The sequence below is a fragment of the Gobius niger genome (assembly GCF_951799975.1).
Source record: "Gobius niger genome assembly, chromosome: 4".
NCBI lineage: Eukaryota > Metazoa > Chordata > Actinopteri > Gobiiformes > Gobiidae > Gobius > Gobius niger.
The window spans coordinates 13,719,235-13,738,133 of record NC_136855.1 but is presented as its reverse complement, the minus strand read 5'-3'; the positions used below and the strand labels follow the sequence as shown (position 1 = coordinate 13,738,133).

Here is an 18,899-nt window from a genome sequence, read left to right as displayed (position 1 = left end):
ACAAAATGCCATGCTATTGAAAAAAAAAGAGAGTTTCCAGTCTGTCGTTTTGTCCCACTTTTGCTTTGGTGCCGAAGAATCTAATTACTAAGTTTTGCCGTTTACTGGGGCGATACTCGGTGCGGTTTGTCTGGCTCCAAACTGTGCGTCTGCTGAAGAGATTTGTGGTCACTTGGTTTCAGTCAGGAACAGTGCAGAGTGCGAGTGCTCAGATATGGAAATACTTAAAAATAATAATAATAATAGTGATTGTGGGTTTCGAAACTCTAAAGTCATAAGTGTTTTTTACACTTCCAGCCTTGTCTTAAGTCAGTCCAGAGCCATAGACAATATGGCTCTGGCAACTCTAAAAGCGTACAATAATTACATACTGAAATGTAGGGTCTCTGCAGCCCTGTTTATCCAGGTGACACGTCTGCCCATGTAATGAACCGGACATTTTTAGATTATTCTTTATATGTTGCTCTGAAATGTCCTAGTCAGACCAGCACAGCTTCAGTAAGATAGGCTGCTAGTGGTTATGTAGTGTTTGTGCCCTATAAATTCAAATTCAAGCTGGGCTGTCCATTTTCTCTGTCTTGAAACTGAAAAAGTCAAAGGAAGTTAGCTGCTAACTCGTTTATGACTCTCTCAATACCTCATGGACATCTTGATTGTTTATGTGGATCATTTATTTGCAGGTTTTGTGTGGCTGTTAACTTTGTTAGTGAAGTGAATCAGGGAAGACCACTGGAGAAATATATTGTGCTGCTTTAGAATCTAAGTTGTCGCAAAAAATGGTCACATGGGCTCATAAGACAAATAAAGGGACAGACGAGGAGGTATCCAGACAAGACTCGCAGCTAAGCCACACAAGCCTACTACCTCCTATTGTTTTGGCTGATGTACTTTCAGTGGAGAGTAAAATGTTATATTCATCTGCTACGCTTTTCCCAGAAGATGGTGGAAGACTGTTGTGGACAGCCAGGTTTCCTCTGGGAGCTCCGGTTTCCTCGACCTACAAAACGTGCCGGTCAGGTTGGCCCACAGTCACAGCGGCTCAGGACCAATCCAACACCTGAACACAGCTTTGTTGTACAATTGTACAATGATCAATAAAGCACTTACTTAATTATTATTTTTGAACCACCATTAGCTTTGATTACAGTATGTATTCACTGTGGTGTTGTTTCACTGCTTCTTCAATTAATTTTTCACCAAGATCTTGTATTGATGACGGGAAAGTGTGACCACTGCGCAAAGCCTTCTCCAGCACATCCCACAGATTGTCAATGGGGTTAAGATCTGGACTCTGTGGAGGACAATCCATGTGTGAACATGAACCGCTCTTTCACAATGTGACTCCATAAATAAGGGCATTGTCATCTTGGAATATACCCATGTCTTCAGGGAAAAAGAAATCCATTGATGGAATAAACTGGTCATTCAGGATGTTCAGGTCATCGGCTGATCTCATTCTTTGGGCACAAGGTGTAATACAGTCATGCAGTGTATTACACTCCTACAGTTTCATACCAAACCGTTTTGCATTAAACATATGTTTTACTGCCTTACAGTTTTATGGGGGCCTTAATCCATCCAAACATGTTTTAAAATATCTATGAGGTCAGAAATCGCTCGCGGCTAAACGCTTCACCAATCACACTTCTCACATTCACTGACACAGTGTGATTGATTACACTGTCACAGCGATAACCACTGTCGCCTTGAACGTATATGAACCATCTACTGACACACAATGATGTGCTCGCTCATGTCAGTGAATGAGCTTTGTCAAGAAAAAAATCATATGAGGACCTTGGTTGTCATGGAAACGTGGCGTGAAAGTGGCGCGGCGGTTGTCTCTGCGAGCTGTGAGAAATTTGGCATTTTGTGGGCTGCGCCGGAGTCAATATTGAGCACTTTGAGACATTTGTTGTTTGTGCGAGTTGATGGTGCTTCGCTGAAGATGACAATGAGCTAACGGCACAAGACTTGTGTGAAATCTGATTTGTTGGAATGCTTTGGTGACACAGTGAAAGGATTCTGAATGATAAGTCTGATAGCCTTATACATGGGCTTTTCGAGCTACTGAAGTTGCTTTGCGATACCAAGATTTTATATAATAATAATAATACATCGATTGATATAGCACTTTTCTGGACACTCAAAGACGCTTTACATTGCATTATTTGTTCACTCCACACTCGGCGGTGGTAAGCTATATTGTAGCCACAGCTGCCCTGGGGTAGACTGACAGAAGCGAGACAACCAGTCTGCGGCATTTACCCCTCCGACCAACCACTCACTCACACACTACATTCGCCAGGCTTCCAGGTGTTCACAAACCGTCTCCCATTCAAGTACCGACCAGGCCCTTCCCTGCTTAGCTTCCAAGGTCTGACGGGATTGGGCATAGCAAAGGCAAGTAAGTTAAAACTAGTTTTACAATTAGGCAATTGCAGTTATACAAGGATTACAACATGTGGCGGTAAGAAAATTAGACATGTTTTATAAGCCACGAGCCTGTAGCAGCTCACGGGCCACAGCGCAGTGTTCTGAGCACAGAGTAGACTGGACTTACAGGTGCTGCAGGTAGACTTGAAGGAACCCGTGTGTCCAGCTGTAGCAGAAGAACCCGTGTGTCCAGCTGTAGCAGAAGAACCCGTGTGTCCAGCTATTGCAGAAGAACCCGTGTGTCCAGCTGTAGCAGAAGAACCCGTGTGTCCAGCTGTAGCAGAAGAACCCGTGTGTCCAGCTGTAGCAGAAGAACCCGTGTGTCCAGCTGTAGCAGAAGACCCTTTGTGTCCAGCTATTGCAGAAGAACCCGTGTGTCCAGCTGTAGCAGAAGAACCCGTGTGTCCAGCTGTAGCAGAAGAACCCGTGTGTCCAGCTGTAGCAGAAGAACCCGTGTGTCCAGCTGTAGGAGAAGACCCTTTGTGTCCAGCTGTAGCAGAAGAACCCGTGTGTCCAGCTGTAGGAGAAGACCCTTTGTGTCCAGCTGTAGCAGAAGAACCCGTGTGTCCAGCTGTAGCAGAAGAACCCGTGTGTCCAGCTGTAGCAGAAGAACCCGTGTGTCCAGCTGTAGCAGAAGACCCTGTGTGTCCAGCTGTAGCAGAAGAACCCGTGTGTCCAGCTGTAGCAGAAGAACCCGTGTGTCCAGCTGTAGGAGAAGACCCTGTGTGTCCAGCTGTAGCAGAAGAACCCGTGTGTCCAGCTGTAGCAGAAGAACCCGTGTGTCCAGCTGTAGGAGAAGACCCTTTGTGTCCAGCTGTAGCAGAAGAACCCGTGAGTCCAGCTGTAGCAGAAGACCCTTTGTGTCCAGCTGTAGCAGAAGAACCCGTGTGTCCAGCTGTAGCAGAAGAACCCGTGTGTCCAGCTGTAGCAGAAGAACCCGTGTGTCCAACTGTAGCAGAAGAACCCGTGTGTCCAGCTGTAGCAGAAGAACCCGTGTGTCCAGCTGTAGCAGAAGACCCTTTGTGTCCAGCTGTAGCAGAAGAACCCGTGTGTCCAGCTGTAGGAGAAGACCCTTTGTGTCCAGCTGTAGCAGAAGAACCCGTGTGTCCAGCTGTAGCAGAAGAACCCGTGTGTCCAGCTGTAGCAGAAGAACCCGTGTGTCCAACTGTAGCAGAAGAACCCGTGTGTCCAGCTGTAGCAGAAGAACCCGTGTGTCCAGCTGTAGCAGAAGACCCTTTGTGTCCAGCTGTAGCAGAAGAACCCGTGTGTCCATAGTTACATCCACCAGAATAAACTCGGCCCGTGAATCAGTTTAGCGTTAGACCCCAAACACATTGGCAACACTTTCTGCACGTTTATGACCCTTGTTCTGCGTCAATGGTTGACATAGTTGACATCCCCCATTCAAAACACATGCAAATACTGTACAATGATAGCCTGGCTAACACCAGACTAAAATCACAAGTGATATTTAGTCTGGGGACCACCAATTCATTTTCTTCGTAGGAGAGGTGTGGTTTATGATCGTCCAGAGCCGTTTATCGGGCGCTACGAATGTCTCTCATGCGTCTGCACATAGCCACAACCAACCGTATCATCGTATCCGATGACGTATGACACACCCGCTGTAAACTTTCGAGCTAAACTATTTAGAACACGGCCTGAAGCTTGATCGAAAAATAGCGTTGCGTCTGCTGCTGTCATGTTGGATCCGTAAATAAACTTTTTTTTTTAAATCCGTAAATAAACTACAGGCTTCCGTATATCGAATAGCGCGTCATCCTCTTGCCGTCCCTCCTCGTTCTGTGATTGGTTCCCAAATCCATGCCAAAATTTTGGCCATGGTCCCCAAGCTGCTGTGCAGTTCAAAATGATTCGAACGCACACGGTAGCGGCGGCACGGTAGCACAGCGGTTAGTGCTTGTGCTTCACAGCTAGAAGGTCCGGGTTCGATTCCCACCAAGGACGGGGCCTTTCTGTGTGGAGTTTGCATGTTCTCCCCGTGTCTGCGTTGGTTTCCTCCGGGTGCTCCGGTTTCCCCTACCACTAAAAACATGTACAATAGGCCAGGATGTATGAGAGTGTGTTTGAGAGTGCGCATGGGGGACGACGGATGAAAATTAGCCTAAGGCTACAATCCGGTGTGGCTTGTTCATTAACTTGCACTGTCCCTACCAAATAAACCATAAATAAACACAACAGCATGGCGTTAGCCAGGTTAATACAATGATATTATTATATCAAATACAGCATTTTATATTTGATTTCTTATTACATCTACTATATGATAATAAAGTCTTTGACAATTCTAACTTGCTTTGTAATTACAATGAATAGCCAAGCCACATTGAATGGCCTATTCGGAAACACAGATTCAAACATTTTGTCTATTTAATAATACACTGCATAAACATTGCATGTACATTGATTTGACAGGCAACATGTTGACTTTCTTGGCGCGTCAGAGCGCGAATGCTCGATCTAGTGTGGCCACATCCGTGTCTCAGCAACATTGTGGTGATGTGGACTTAAGCACGTAAAAAAGTACTAAGTGGGGTCTTAGTCCAAAGACGAGCACGACATGCGTCACAAAGTTGCAGACAGATCAGGCAGTCCTCACCTTAAACTCTCATCTTCACGTTTCCAGGTTCATGTAAAATCTTATTTCCAGGGTTAATATAATACCATAAATTGTCCAGGAAGAGACCCCTAAGCAAATATTCAATATGATGCCATGCTGCTTCCTCTGAGCAAACGATGTCGATTAGCCTGTACGTGAGCCCAGAGAGCCGATCACAGATGGGTAAACTATAGCTACGGTAACATACATTACTTTTGGAAAACCTTTAGGCTACAGATCAATTTCCCCTTACTTTATATTTATTATTTATTCTGTCATAAATTAAATACATTCTAAATTTTTCTCGCAGGAAAATTTGATTTTTTTTTAAAGTGGTGCGCCTAAATTCTATCCTGGTGCACCTACATGAAAATACTTGGGCGCACCTACGCAACCAACACAAAATGTTAGCCTAGAGCCCTGACTAACAACATGGATCATTTATCACATAGGATGTTTGATGGCTAATGCAAACGGCTATAGGAAAAAAATATTGGGTACATCCGAAACGAGCAGATTGGTAAGAGGTGGAAGCCTGGTGGTTCCCCCACGCCACGTACGCTTGAGCGATTCATGGCAACCACTGTTGATTGACAGGCACACATTTAATTCAATAATAATAAGAAAAAGATTCTGCACAAGCCAAACTTTATAAAAGTGACAAAATACATGTTAGAGTCACCACAGCAGCATGTCACTGTTTTAAAGAGCCGCCTCAATAAATGGCCTAAATGAAGGCAGTTTGTGTTTTTGCTTTCATTTAGAGGAATATTTGACCAGAGCATTTTTTATTTCTGTGATGAAGCTGTAGCTGTGGAAGGTAAATTTGAAACAGCTTTTTATCATCATCTGTTATCTGTGTGGCTTCATATCATTATTGTGGTTCATGTTTGAGTTGTTAAAGTCAGTGGCTGCAGGAGAGTGTTTTTTGTAGTCCAATACTATATGGGTGATGTAATTTCATGAACCAGCTGTTGGTTATGTCACTTCCCCTGCTGTTTCCACCACTGGGTGAGGACGGTCAGATTGACAGCTCTGAAGCTCTAGTTCTTAACTGCATAGGGATCTAATAGTTGACCTTATCACATGACCAGGGGTTAGGAGCTAGGATCAGGACATAGGAGCTATGATTTGAGGAATTCGGATGGACCCATTGAGTAGGCGAACAGACTCTGAAAGTTTGCAAACCGTTAGGCTTGATGTCATTTCTCCTTTATATTTCTACAGTAAATAGTGCTCAAAATCCCAAACAGGGAAAGGTAAGCCCAGGTGCCAAATCCCACCCTTGAGCAAAGATTCTCTAAGATGATTTTGAGAAACATGATCGCCCACAAAAAAGATCAAATACATGTTCAGGTACTCCAAGTGGACAATTAGGAGAAACTGGAGTGCCCGGAGACTTGTGATTTGATAATAACCACAGTTACGAAAGAATGAGGTGCTTTGAGGCCATACGTACATCAGTATTCAGCGGCTGGATGTTTCCGTTCGCACCTCAGAAATAAACAGGCTGACGTTGATGTAGCCTGACAGTGTTCAGTAAAGAGGCTGTAATTAACACATCCTCGAGGCTCCGACTGAAAGGCTTTGACAGATCATGTTTGGACGTTACTTTGAGACATTTCGTGAAGCTTAGTTTACTACTTCATTGTAACAGTAATTGAGTGGAAAAAGCATGGTACCTTAACACGCAATAACGCAGTAATTATCATTAATAATACTCAGACTGGATTGCATGGAGTCGAGTAGGTGTTAACTCTTAAGTCATAAGTCAAATGATAAAGAAAAAAGGGTGGAAACTTTCTGGACGACTAAGAACTTTAACCAACATGGTAACAAGGATGATAATATGGAGAAATTAACGGGAAAAATGAACAGAATTTTCTTGGAAATGACACGGAAACAGGGCTGTAAAATGCACTTTCACGTGATTCTACTATTTCTACCCTGTGCTGTAAAGTAAAGTTAACAAAGACAGTCGTTGTTTTATATGTGAAATGCCTGATCCGTTGAACTCACGACCTTGTGGGGCCAAAGTGCTAACAACTCGTGCTTCGTCTTGGTCGTATTGGTCCCTTTAAAGCAGTACTAAGTAATTTGTTTACCATAATAAATCCTTTCCGTTGTCCTTGGGGGGGTCTTTCATCTCCCCCTGGTGTCTCTGGCCAGAAAACCGAAACTTTCCCTGCTCCGACCTGGAGCCACCAATACACACTAATAGAATCACGAAGAAGAAGCTAACAGGCTAATAGGCAACGCTAACTGCGGGCTAGCACCACTTAACCTGTTCAGGACCGCCGTCCCTGATCAGGGACTGATTCCAGTTCCATAGACATGTGGCACAGATTTTTAAACAGGCAATTCTCCCCAAAACATCTATTCCAGTCATGGAACACCATCACATAAATCAAAACATTAATTAAGGACAGAATAATTAAAAAAAACATGAAAATCGAGCATTGAAATTAAACATTTCTTATCCATATTAAATTATTTGTGGTCCAATCATAGGTTGACTGGATTTTTTTGGTTCAAAATACTCAAGTAAAATATAATTCAAGAAACATTTCAACAAAATACTCTTTTTGGAAAATTTGGCTCATTATTTTCAGTTTTCACGGTCAGAAATTACCTAAAAATACTCCACAAATGAGAAAATCTTCTTGTAAACAAACTTTTTGGCAATTCCAGTTCTGTTGCCTTAATCCTAATGACTATTCTCTTCAAAATGAGCCATTTCCCAAAGAAATCCATTGATATTTGTGCTGGCAGTGCACAGTGGGTGCCAGAAGCACATGTTAGTCACATGTTGGCCACATTAGCATTTAGGCATTTAGGTATTTACAGCCAAGTTTGAGTGAAAAATGATCTTGTGTATTGGATGTACAATATCGCTCTCTCCCTTTGTCTTTTCTGTCAGCGCAGTATTTACTCTCACGGACAATGAGTAAAAAAACGTAACCACCTGCAGTGGCACTTATGGCCTCTAGGGGCATGAGTTACTTAGTACTGCTTTAAGCCTTGCTTGTTTTGAATATACATTTGAACAAGTCCTTTTAACTTTTTGTAGGGATAATCTGAGTTTTAACATGGCAGTGATGGGTCATCCTATCCACTCTTGTATTTCCGATGAGTGGAGACAAAGCGACACTGACCAGTGGGGGCCGGAGAGGAGCAGGCGCTCAGCTGGACTCTTCCGCTATTTACCAGACCTTTTGGGAAGCTTGAGATCTAATTTTGTTTGTTTACACAGACACGGGTAACAGGTTATTTACTGTTCATGAGTCTGTGAAGTCAGTATGAGCAGCTAAACCAGAGTAGCACCCCAAATGCCTTTTGAAGTTTAGACAAAAGCTTGATGGGTTGGTTTGGTTGAGTCCTCAGAAGATCCTTCACCCTTGTCATTCAAATGTACGACTGGCTACACTCACAAGCTAGAGGTTTATTTAAACTCTGGCCTATCCAAATGTAACAGTTCCACCTATTTAAATATCCATTGTTCTGGGCTTGGGCGAAATTGTCATTAGCCAACTTCCTCAACCAAACCAGTCCAGTTAGCGATATTACAAAAATCTGTACTACAATGAATAATTCCTGAATGACTGAGATGACACACTAACATAAGCTTTCTTAGCCAATTGACTCACATGAATCAAGTCACATTTAAATATACATTTTGTCTAATCCTCAAAGAATAATAAACTCTGTGCCACTTATTTCTGTTAAAGTAGCTCATGTGTTGATCAAAGCTGAAGACCCCTGAGCCAGACACCGTATCCGTAAATCTCGACACTCCTGACTCAGTTGTTGTATTCATGACATTGCACTAAAATCCCACATCCATCGACATTTATTAGACAGTTTGGCCGAAGTCCACAGTTTTACACCGGTCACGAGGGGCCGACTTGTTGCTGATGCTGAAGGAGTATCGGGCAGGTATTGATCAGCGCTCGAAGCTTTTTCCTGCCTGTCAAACTCTCTCCGTTTGTCTGCCTCTCTCTGCAATCACCCCGTCACCCCGCGGAGGACGGCGAGTGTGTAAATTTGTGCAACATTTGAGCATTTTACATGTTTCAGGTTATTGCGTCACTCGGAGCGGTGCATGTTTGAGGCTGAGGGAGAAACGGCAACGTGACTTTTGAGACAATATCGTAGTAGTACCATAGTCGTTTTTCTGATTAACCTCGAGATTGGGAGCAGATTTTCGATTTGTGTTTCAAAATCTTGCTTCAGTTCTTAGCGCACACTTTCAATTAGCATTTGAGAGAAGACACGAATATGAATGGCTATCTCAGGAAAAAATATTAGACCACATATGAGCCAAAATGAAAGTCATCCAGATTCCTATGTTTTCATGAAGTTGCTACTTTTAATTCATCAATGTTATTATTTTATCAGTTAAAAACCTGTATCCATTGCTGTTTGAAGATGAAAGAAGAAGAAAAAATAAAGCTCTTTACCGCTTTCATTTGGTTTGAAACAGGCCCCAAGTGGCTCTTTTGATGTTGAAGGTTGCAGACCCTCACTTCATTACTTTTTTGAGCAGGTACTGTATCTACTTTCTACTTCTTCTCTACATTTTATAACGGGATAAAAAGCGAAAGCGCTTGTGGATTTCGGTTGAATGCCTTTCTTTCGCAGCGACCTCTTCGTGGCGCGCAGCTGGTGAATCTACAGCTGCAGTAAAATCGCTCTGAACAGAAGCGGCACAAAACAAAAAACTAGCAGCCGCTCATTCAGTCTCTTCAGAACAACAGTACAGCCTTCAATTCTTCATAATGCAACGCACTTTAACTGCGTCAGTTGTCTTCAAAGTCTATGCTGAATACTTTTGTAGTTACTGTGGGATCATTTCCATTGGATACTTTTTACTTTCATTTTTCTTTCTTCAGAAGTTCTTTGCTCCTGTATCTGTAACTTTTTACATAAAGTGATAGTTAGACCAATTGAATGGATTGAATGTAATTGAGCGCCTGGGCTTGAATTTGATGTATCTTAAAGGAACAGGCCACCGTTTTTACATAATGAAATATGTTCTTACCTGAGATCAGACGAGTTGATGCGTACCTGTCTGGTCTTTGTGCGTGCGCTCAGTCACGCACAAACACCAAAGATGTTGTTAGCTCTTGGCCTCTCCCAGCATATTCCTATAGCTCCAAACGGGGCTGAAGTTGGAAGGTACCACGCTCTTCCACAGGCACGCACAAAGACCAGACAGGTACACATCAACTCGTCTAAGCTCAGGTAAGAACATATCTCTGTCTGGAAAAACGGTGGCCTGTTCCTTTAAGTAATATTAAATAATCATGTTGATTTCAGATGCTAGTAAGAATCCCTGGTGCCATCCCTTTAACCAATGAGACGAGCTCATGTGAACCTGCTTGTCAATCATATGCACAGGGAACAGGGAGGGCCTTTCAGGGCCAATCAGGGGGAGGGAGTTTGATTGTTTTACTTCATCACTGGATGAACCCTGATGGAGGCAAATACCTTTGTAATTTTGCACATTATATTATTATAAAGAATTGCAACCTTTTTTCAAACAAGCAAATTGATTGTCATTATGCAGCTCTCCATCATTAATATTTATGTTTCTCAACTTCGATTATGGTCTTTGAAAATGCAGTGAGGATTGAGCGACAAATCAATGCAAATAATCATGTGAATAAAACTTATACTCACATTTATCTACAGTGTAAGAAATAATGACTAGGATTTGGCGCCCTCTTCAGGCCGACATCGATTAATACCGTTCACATTTTTCTCCTGTGGTTTGAAGATAACTTAGTAATTGTAAGAATAAATATGAAAAAATCAAGTGGTTTGACCTAACTTTTATTTATTCAAAAATAAGCATATACAGAGTTTCATCAGTTTAGACAGTTTGATTTAGTATAGTATATGTGCTTACAAAGAGTTATGTGAGAAACTCTTGACAATAAATTTCACCTGCATGTATCATTGTGTGCTTTCTATAATACAAGTACAATGATCATAGAAGAGGTTTTCAAAGTTGTTAACTGAACTCATTTAGAATAATCCAGTCCACTTGACGACTGAACATCTTTACTATGACGGAATACAAAGTAAAACTACGATGTAAAATCTTCTACATAGTAAAAAAAAAAAAGAGTCATGAATTATCAAATCCATGTCGCCCTCAAGTACAAATCCAAGTCCGAGTCACAAGTCCAGCCCGTTTAAGAACAGATTTCAGAATTTCCTTGCCTGATAAAAGCACTTTGAGCAGAGCAGAGTTTTTACAATCACACAGTTGTATCCAGGAAGTACAGTATAGAACAAGCGTTGACATCGTAGATAAAGAAATAGCTAAATTAACTCCCTCCTGAACCAAGCACCTTTTCTCCAGTTCAGTTTGACCAAAATCTTAAAGCTTCTCGACTGCAGCTTACAGCCTAATAGGTAGGTATGTGGAGATTTCTAAAATGGAGTGGCCATTTTTGTCCCCAATATCTGTGACCGGGTTTTGCCCTGATCATACTGGTCATTCCCACAGTAAGTCACTAGTCACGTAATCAGGATAATTGTCTTCAGTCTTGTGTAGAAATGGAGAGAATCGGTCTTCATTTACTCCCGCAGTAGCAAATTCAAAATTTAATTTTTAACTTCAATATGCAAGAAATTAATATACACCTTTCAAATCCTGTGGACACTGTGGAGAAGGAGGTGGACATGAAGAGTGTCTTGTTGTCGTTTGCTGCAAAAAGTTTTGTGATCTTTCAAACTCCCCCACATTTTTTGTCACTACTGCCAATGCACGTGTGGAAGAGATAAACCTTAGTGCCAACACCATTCAGTTACTCAGCTCCACTTTTGTTTCTTGTTTTTCCCCACTTTCTGTCCACTATCATTAGTTTTGTTTACTCTGCCCACTGACACAACTGAAAATAGCCTAATTAAACCAAACTCCAATGTTTAAATGAACAAAAGGAGCTAAAATATAAAATTATGTTTTAACACGTGCAACCAATGGAAATATGTTAAATCAATGTTTACTGAAATTTTGATGAAAGAATCTTGAATATTTAAAAAGTTCTGGTCATTTCTCTTTTTAGGTCACACTGACCTCCATTCGTTTCAATGGAATGGGCGGGACTAAAGAGAGATGCTGATTTTGAACTGGAAACCGCTGCAACTTTCTTCATACTGAACATATACACACACATTTCATTGCATATTGTAGGGGGTTACTGCATCTTTCCACTTTAACTATTTACTTGTCTTTCTATTGAGTTTGAAAATGTTATCCACATACCTATAATAGGTCAGTGTGTAACGCCTCATTTGAAAAGCTCAGACCTTCAAAAGTGATCGAAGATTTTTCCTCATGTTGTCGTCACTTTATCGTCGTATTTTTTGTGCTCTTTTTGGTCACATTTTTGTTGCTTTATTCATGCTTTTTTTGCATTCATTTTTGTTGCTTTTATGTAACTGTTTTGTTGCTTTTTCCTTATTTACGTCTCGTTTTTGACACTATATTGTTTTTTGTTTTTTTCAAGAAGCTTTTAAATTTGGGTCAAGTCAAACTGGAGAAATGTGCTCGCTTAAGGCGGGGGTTAAGAGATCAAACATCACCCGAAGAATACTCAAAACTGCAAAAATGTAGAGACATATTACTTCCGAGTCGCGAGTCACAGCTCCTCAGAAACGTCCCCCGTCTGATTCGAGTATGGTGCCCCCATAGGCGCCCTGCCCCCCCGGTCCTTTAGTGAACCTGGTTCGGGGCTCTGTTCCGGGGCAGAAGGTTCATGGTCAGGGGCTTGTCCTTCTCCACGGGCTGCTGGGACAGGTCGTTGGTCTGGGGCAGCAGCTTCAGAGTGATGCCCCCATGTGGGCAGACCGAGTACTGCGACAAGAGCGTCACCAGGATAGCTTTCATCATCACCATGGCGACGTGTTTCCCCACACAGTTACGAGGGCCCGACCCGAATGGCTGGAAGTAACGGCGAGGGGTCTGTGGGGAGTCAGAAGGGATTTTGTTACTGCAGGAGAAATGCAGTGAAGCAGTGGTTTATTTTTTTGCAATGTTTGACCGCGCCTTACATTTTTCTCAAAGTTTTCCAGGCTGAATTCATGGGGCTTGGTGAAGAACTCCGTGCGGTGCATGTGGCCCGTGTTCAGGATGATGTTTGTCCCCTTTGGCACGCTGTAGCCGTCGATGACGTCGTCAGCCAGCGTCCGCCTCATGCTGAAGTCGACGACGGGATGGAAACGCAGGGATTCGTTTATGAAGCTCTCCATCACCTGCAGCCGAGGCAGGTCAGAGTTCTGCACCGCTCTCTTACCTGAAGTTAAATCAATACATGAAAAATTAGAGACCAGCTTAATCCGGTGCCGAGAGAGAAGAAACGTTAAACTGCATTTGGGTTTATTTACTTTCAATAATAATTAGACATAGACTCATTAATGATACTGATAAAATACCTTTATATGGACAAAGTGCTGGACAAATGTGGCAAATGCATCAAAATTTGCTAAACATAAATGAAGTCCACAGTCAGTCTGATTCTCAATGTAAACTTCAATGGTTCCATAAGTGAAATTACTAAACAATTATTGCTACACATGTTGCAAGCAGGTCAATAATAATTTCATCACGCTTTGCCAAGTCACCAAAGTTAGATACATCTAAGCTGTCTTTCTAATGCAATGTCCTTTCCATTAAATGCATAATTGTATTAAATATATAATCATATTAAGAAAAGGGAAACAACGCATGCAATGTTGAAGAATTAACATGAACTTCCTTGCCACTGTGGCTATTCTTAAATGCTTAAAAATAGCCTAAATTTTATTAGTTATGCGGTTTTTTTTATTTTTACTATAATAAATCATGTATTGTCGATGAGCATAAAATTAAACAAAAACAAGGTATATCAGATTTCAGGATTAATGAACTCACCTGGCAAAAGTACCTGCTATTTGTAATTTTTGTGTTGCCGTGCGGAGAGTGAATCCCGGTGCTATCTTTGTGTTTTTGAAGCTTTTGCTTTCTACTTTGAATATTTGAGTAGTGCTTTTACTAAAGTAGTGAAATCAAATACTTTCTCAGGTATATCAACATCTCTCACCGACAACAGTGTCTATCTCCCGCAGCAGCTGGAGCTCCACTAGGGGGTGCTGTTTGAGAAGCAGCAGCATGAACAGCAGCGTGAGGGACAGAGTGTCTGGGGCAGCGATCACCATCTCCAAAACACTCTGCCTCACGTCATCTGCAGACAACTCCCCATGGTTCTGCAAAAGCACACACAGAATTTAGGACAGTGAATGATCAAGAGGTGCGTGCATTGGGGACACAGTAGATGTCTGTAAAAAAGTCTAAAAAGGGGAGACGGCCAATAAAGACCTGTGCAAAGATGAGCTCTGCAGTGAAGTTGATGTGGTCCAGTTTATCGGCCTGCTCCACGGATCTGCGCTTCTGCTGCACCAGCTCCTCGATGGCGTCCTTCAGCTCCTGACTGTGGATCAAAACTCAGAATAGTTCAATGTGTCTCACCCATGACCACCGTTGAAGGAGAAAGTGACTCACGCTGCAGACTTGTGTTTCTTGTGGATCCAGTTAAACTTGAAGTAGATGTTCGGTTTGATCAGCACCGTCTGCCAAGTCTCAAAATACAGGTGGATCTTGTGTAGTAATTCTTTCTCTGCACAGCAACAGAAATGTATAACATAAGAAGCAATGAACATTGCAGAAGTAAAGCCTCTCACACTGGTATGTGAAAGTGTAGAGTAAACACATGCCCACACAGCATTCATTTAATTCTGAGGAGAAGCAGAAGTTTTCTAAAGTCACAGTTGAGTCCAGACTCTTAGTCCATTTGATGAAGTAAAGTTTTGTCAGCACTTAGTCCTCATCTCTGTAGGCAATCATTTAAAATCTCTTGATATAATTTTTACCATTGATGGGAACATCCAGATAAAGCCTATTGGAGATGTCGACCACAGTACCGCGCAGCAGTCTCAGGATGTCCACATGCCCCAGAGTCTGGCGAGGCCCCGGAGCCCCCGCCTCGAGCTCCTCCAGGTGTCTCTGAGTGGAGGACACGCAGACGTCCACTGCCTGCTGCAAACCAGGACCTGTCAGAGCTGAGAGACAACACAGTTAAATCATTATTATAGAAGCTACAGGCAGATGAGTCAGATAAATAAGATATACTTTATGAAGAAAGGTTTTATACTAGAAGCATGGACATGTGTGAGTGGATGAGATTTAAACAGTCATGTGCATTGCCATGTTTGCAGACAAACGTAGACTGAACAAAAATATAAATGCAACACTTTTGCTCCCATTGTCCATGCACTGAACTCAAAGACATAAAAGATAAGATAATCGTTTTTTGATCTCACAATGGAGAAATTCACTTTTCATATATTGTGTACTATACACAATAGACTTTTCTCTCAATATTGTTCACAAACCTGACTAAATCTGTTAGTGAGCACTTCTCCTTCACGCCTCACACGTGTGGCATATCAAGATGTTGATTAGACGCATGAATATCACACACATACCTTAGGCTGTCTACAATAAAAGTCCACTCTGAAATGTTTCATATAGCATAATGCCACAGATGCCACAAGTTTAGAGGGAGTGTGAAATTGGCACGCTGACTGCAAGAACGTCCACCAGAGCAGTGCCTGTACATCGGATGTTCACTATTCATTTGTAACGAGTGACTCTCTTATTTCTCCTACACGTATACACACAATGAATTAATAAAAATATATTATTATATAAAAATATTGAAATGAGTATAAGGATAATCTGCTAAATACAGACGCAGGCAAGGTCACAGTTTTAGTTATAATAGACCTTAGCGCTGCATTTGACACAGTGGACCATAGGATCTTACTAGAGAAACTGTATCTCAGACCTGATGGCATTGACCTGTGGGGTTCCCGAGGGGTCGATTTTGGGGCCCCTCTTGTTCAATTTGTACATGCTTCCACTGGGTCAATTGATATCCAGTAACAATATGTTCTATCACAATTACACAGACAATACTCAGATCTATGTTTCACTGAGAGCAGGTGAACATGGGCCTGTAGATTCACTGTGTCATTGTATCAAACAGATTAGTTTGTGGATGCAAAGCAACTTCCTCCAGCTAAACAAGGATAAAACTGAGATAATTGTCTTTGGCCCACAAAACACAGAGAGGTTGTCATTGGTCAACTTGAAACGCCTTCACTGGGACCCAAAAGCCAAGTTAGAAATCTAGGGGTAATCATAGACTCAGACCTGAATTTTAACAGTCATATTAAGTCCATTACATCAGCGGCCTATTACCATCAAAAAACATTGCTAAAATAAAAAACGCACAGTGTCAAAACCAGATTTGGAGAGATTAATTTGTGCATTTGTCTCCAGTCGATTAGACTATGGTAATGGCCTGTTCACTGGCCTTTGTAAACGAGCTGTTAGACAACTGCAGGTTATCCAAAACACTGCTGCTCGAGTCCTGACCAGAGCCAGGAAATACAACCACATTAGTCCAGTGCTCTGGTCTCTGCACTGACTTCCTGTCGTTCAGAGAATAGAATTTAAAATAGCTCTGCTCCTGTACAAGTCCCTTCATACTACATCTCTGACATGTTACAGCCGTATGAACCACCTCGGGTCCTGAGATCCTCAGGGAGGGGTCTCCTGGTGGTTCCCAGAGTCACCACCAACCACAGTGAGGCTGCGTTTCAGTTTCACGCAGCAAAAGTCTAGAACAGCCTCAGTGAGGAGGCGAGACAGGCGTCAACCCTGAGTATGTTAAAGTCCAGGCTGATAGGACATCTGTTTACTGCTGCCTATGGCAATTGATTGTATTTTAACAATTTTTAATATATACAATATACATACATATATTTTAATTCATTTTTTTATGTAGTTTAATTGTGTTTTTCATCCTTTTTATTGCATTTTTATTGTGTCTGGTGTTGCTGTGAGGCACATTGAGTTGTACATGTATGAAATGTGCCATTCAAATAAACTTGCCTTGCTACATTGCAAAAATCAAAAGCATGTGGCTTTCTTAGGGAATATATTATGCGTCTTTAATGTTTTGCTTTGAATAATGAGGTTTTTAATACATGAGATGTTCTCGAAAAAGCCTGATTTTGATAACCCCCTTTTGGTGTGTAGCTGCTCATCAGAAGCTTGTTTGGAAGCTGCATGTTTGCTTATGTTTTGACTTTTACACAGTTCACGTAGTTGCTCTTGTGGCATTGTTACATACAGTATAGCCTGACCTGGAATGTAGCTTTAAATAAAGCAAACAAAATGAGTGATATCTACCTTTGCTGAAAAAGACACGTATTTTCTTCCACCGATCGACATTGTTGTTGAAAATGATCCCACTCTCGTGCATCCCGAGAAAGCCCAGTCCCAACTCGCTCCCAAAGCGCGACGTGTAGTTGGAGCTCTTCAAAACATGGTTCACAGCGGAAGCCCTAAGGATTAGATAATCTCACATAAAACACTGAGATAAGATTGTCCTGTTGTAGTGGGAGGTTGTACCTGCTGAGGACGAGTGTCTCCACTCCGTTGATCCACACTCTTACGATGTCTCCGTACATGTGGTTGTAGTAGTTGCTGGCCGTGCCGATACCAGTCCATAAGAAGCGCAGGTAAGTGAGCAGAGGTCCCAGGCCAAAGCAAAACCAGGGACCTGTTTTAGGGAGGGAAAAATGACTTAGCGACTACGTGCTTACCAACATTTACAAACCACTGATGGAAAGTAGGAAAAATACAGACCGTACAATTTATTTAAACGGGGGTGCATGTAGGTGGCAGCAAGTCACATTTAAGGCTTTTTATTGCTACAAACACAAAAGATGTGTGCATTTTTAAGACAAAAATGTAGATTATAAAGTAAATTGAGGGGAAAATGTGGAACAATTGCAGCCAAAACTGCTGTTCAATGTGTATTAAACCCTAATGTTTGATTTTTGACAAACTTAGCAGCAGAAAAAATAGTTGAGCAATGTAATCCTCACCCAATAAAATAAAGTAAAATACAGTTACATTTCAGAGAAAAGGAATAAAAAAAGATATGATCCAATCAGTCAAAATCAGCCTGATCTCTGTCACCCTCATCAATTTCCCGTATGTTTTTTTTCTGATAAAGTCAAAACATGAAGGGATGTTCTAAAAACATACAATAACACACATAATCATTCATTTTCAAACATAATCCGAACCTGGTGCCGATGCTTTCTTTTTCTTGTCAGTGCGGCTCCACACGAGCAGCGTAACACACAGCAGCAGCACCAGGGTCCTGGTTGCCACGGACACTCCCAGAGAAAACAGCCCCATGGCATTGTGGGATCTGGAGTCCACCAAGACAGTCTCCAGACTCTTATTCGTCATGGCGCTTCCCTGGACTGAGGCTGTTGCTTGAAGAGCGACTGCAGAAAAATGCAGCAGCGGCGTGGGACGGGGTTTATAATCTCAGACCCTGGTACGAGCCAAGGCCAAGTCGAGTGAAGCTGCAAGAGTCACAACATTCACATGAAGGGAGTAAACAAAAAAATCGCCGACCTTGAGGGATGGATAATTGCCATGCCCTTGGGATTCGGTTTGGTTTCTGTTAAAAAGGCAGTATTTGACAGTTTGGAAATGAGATACATTGCACTCTCACAATCTTCAAACAGGCTCATGAGACCAAAGGATTTTGGCATCATAAATGAGCATTTATGTGCCATGTCAAGTCCAAAGCAATTTCTTTGATCCCCATCAGGGACGTGCACAGATAGAGCCCAGGTGGTGCTCAAAACACCTGCCCCTTTGCCCTGTGCCCTTTAAGTGCCCTTCTCAAGACCAGTTTTTTTT

The 18,899-nt window shown here is 42.1% G+C and overlaps 1 protein-coding gene across 1 annotated transcript; it reads right to left on the bottom strand.

The window, feature by feature from the left end:
• Positions 1–12,779: 12,779 nt before the first annotated feature.
• Positions 12,780–18,437, bottom strand: cyp19a1a (cytochrome P450, family 19, subfamily A, polypeptide 1a; the record flags this gene model as incomplete). The annotated part of the gene is made up of 9 exons (XM_079555469.1): positions 12,780–13,031; positions 13,121–13,362; positions 14,149–14,311; positions 14,424–14,535; positions 14,607–14,721; positions 14,975–15,163; positions 17,364–17,518; positions 17,586–17,736; positions 18,269–18,437. 9 exons carry the CDS (start codon positions 18,435–18,437, stop codon positions 12,783–12,785), a joined length of 1,545 nt encoding a protein of 514 aa, XP_079411595.1. The 3' UTR covers positions 12,780–12,782.
• Positions 18,438–18,899: the final 462 nt, after the last annotated feature.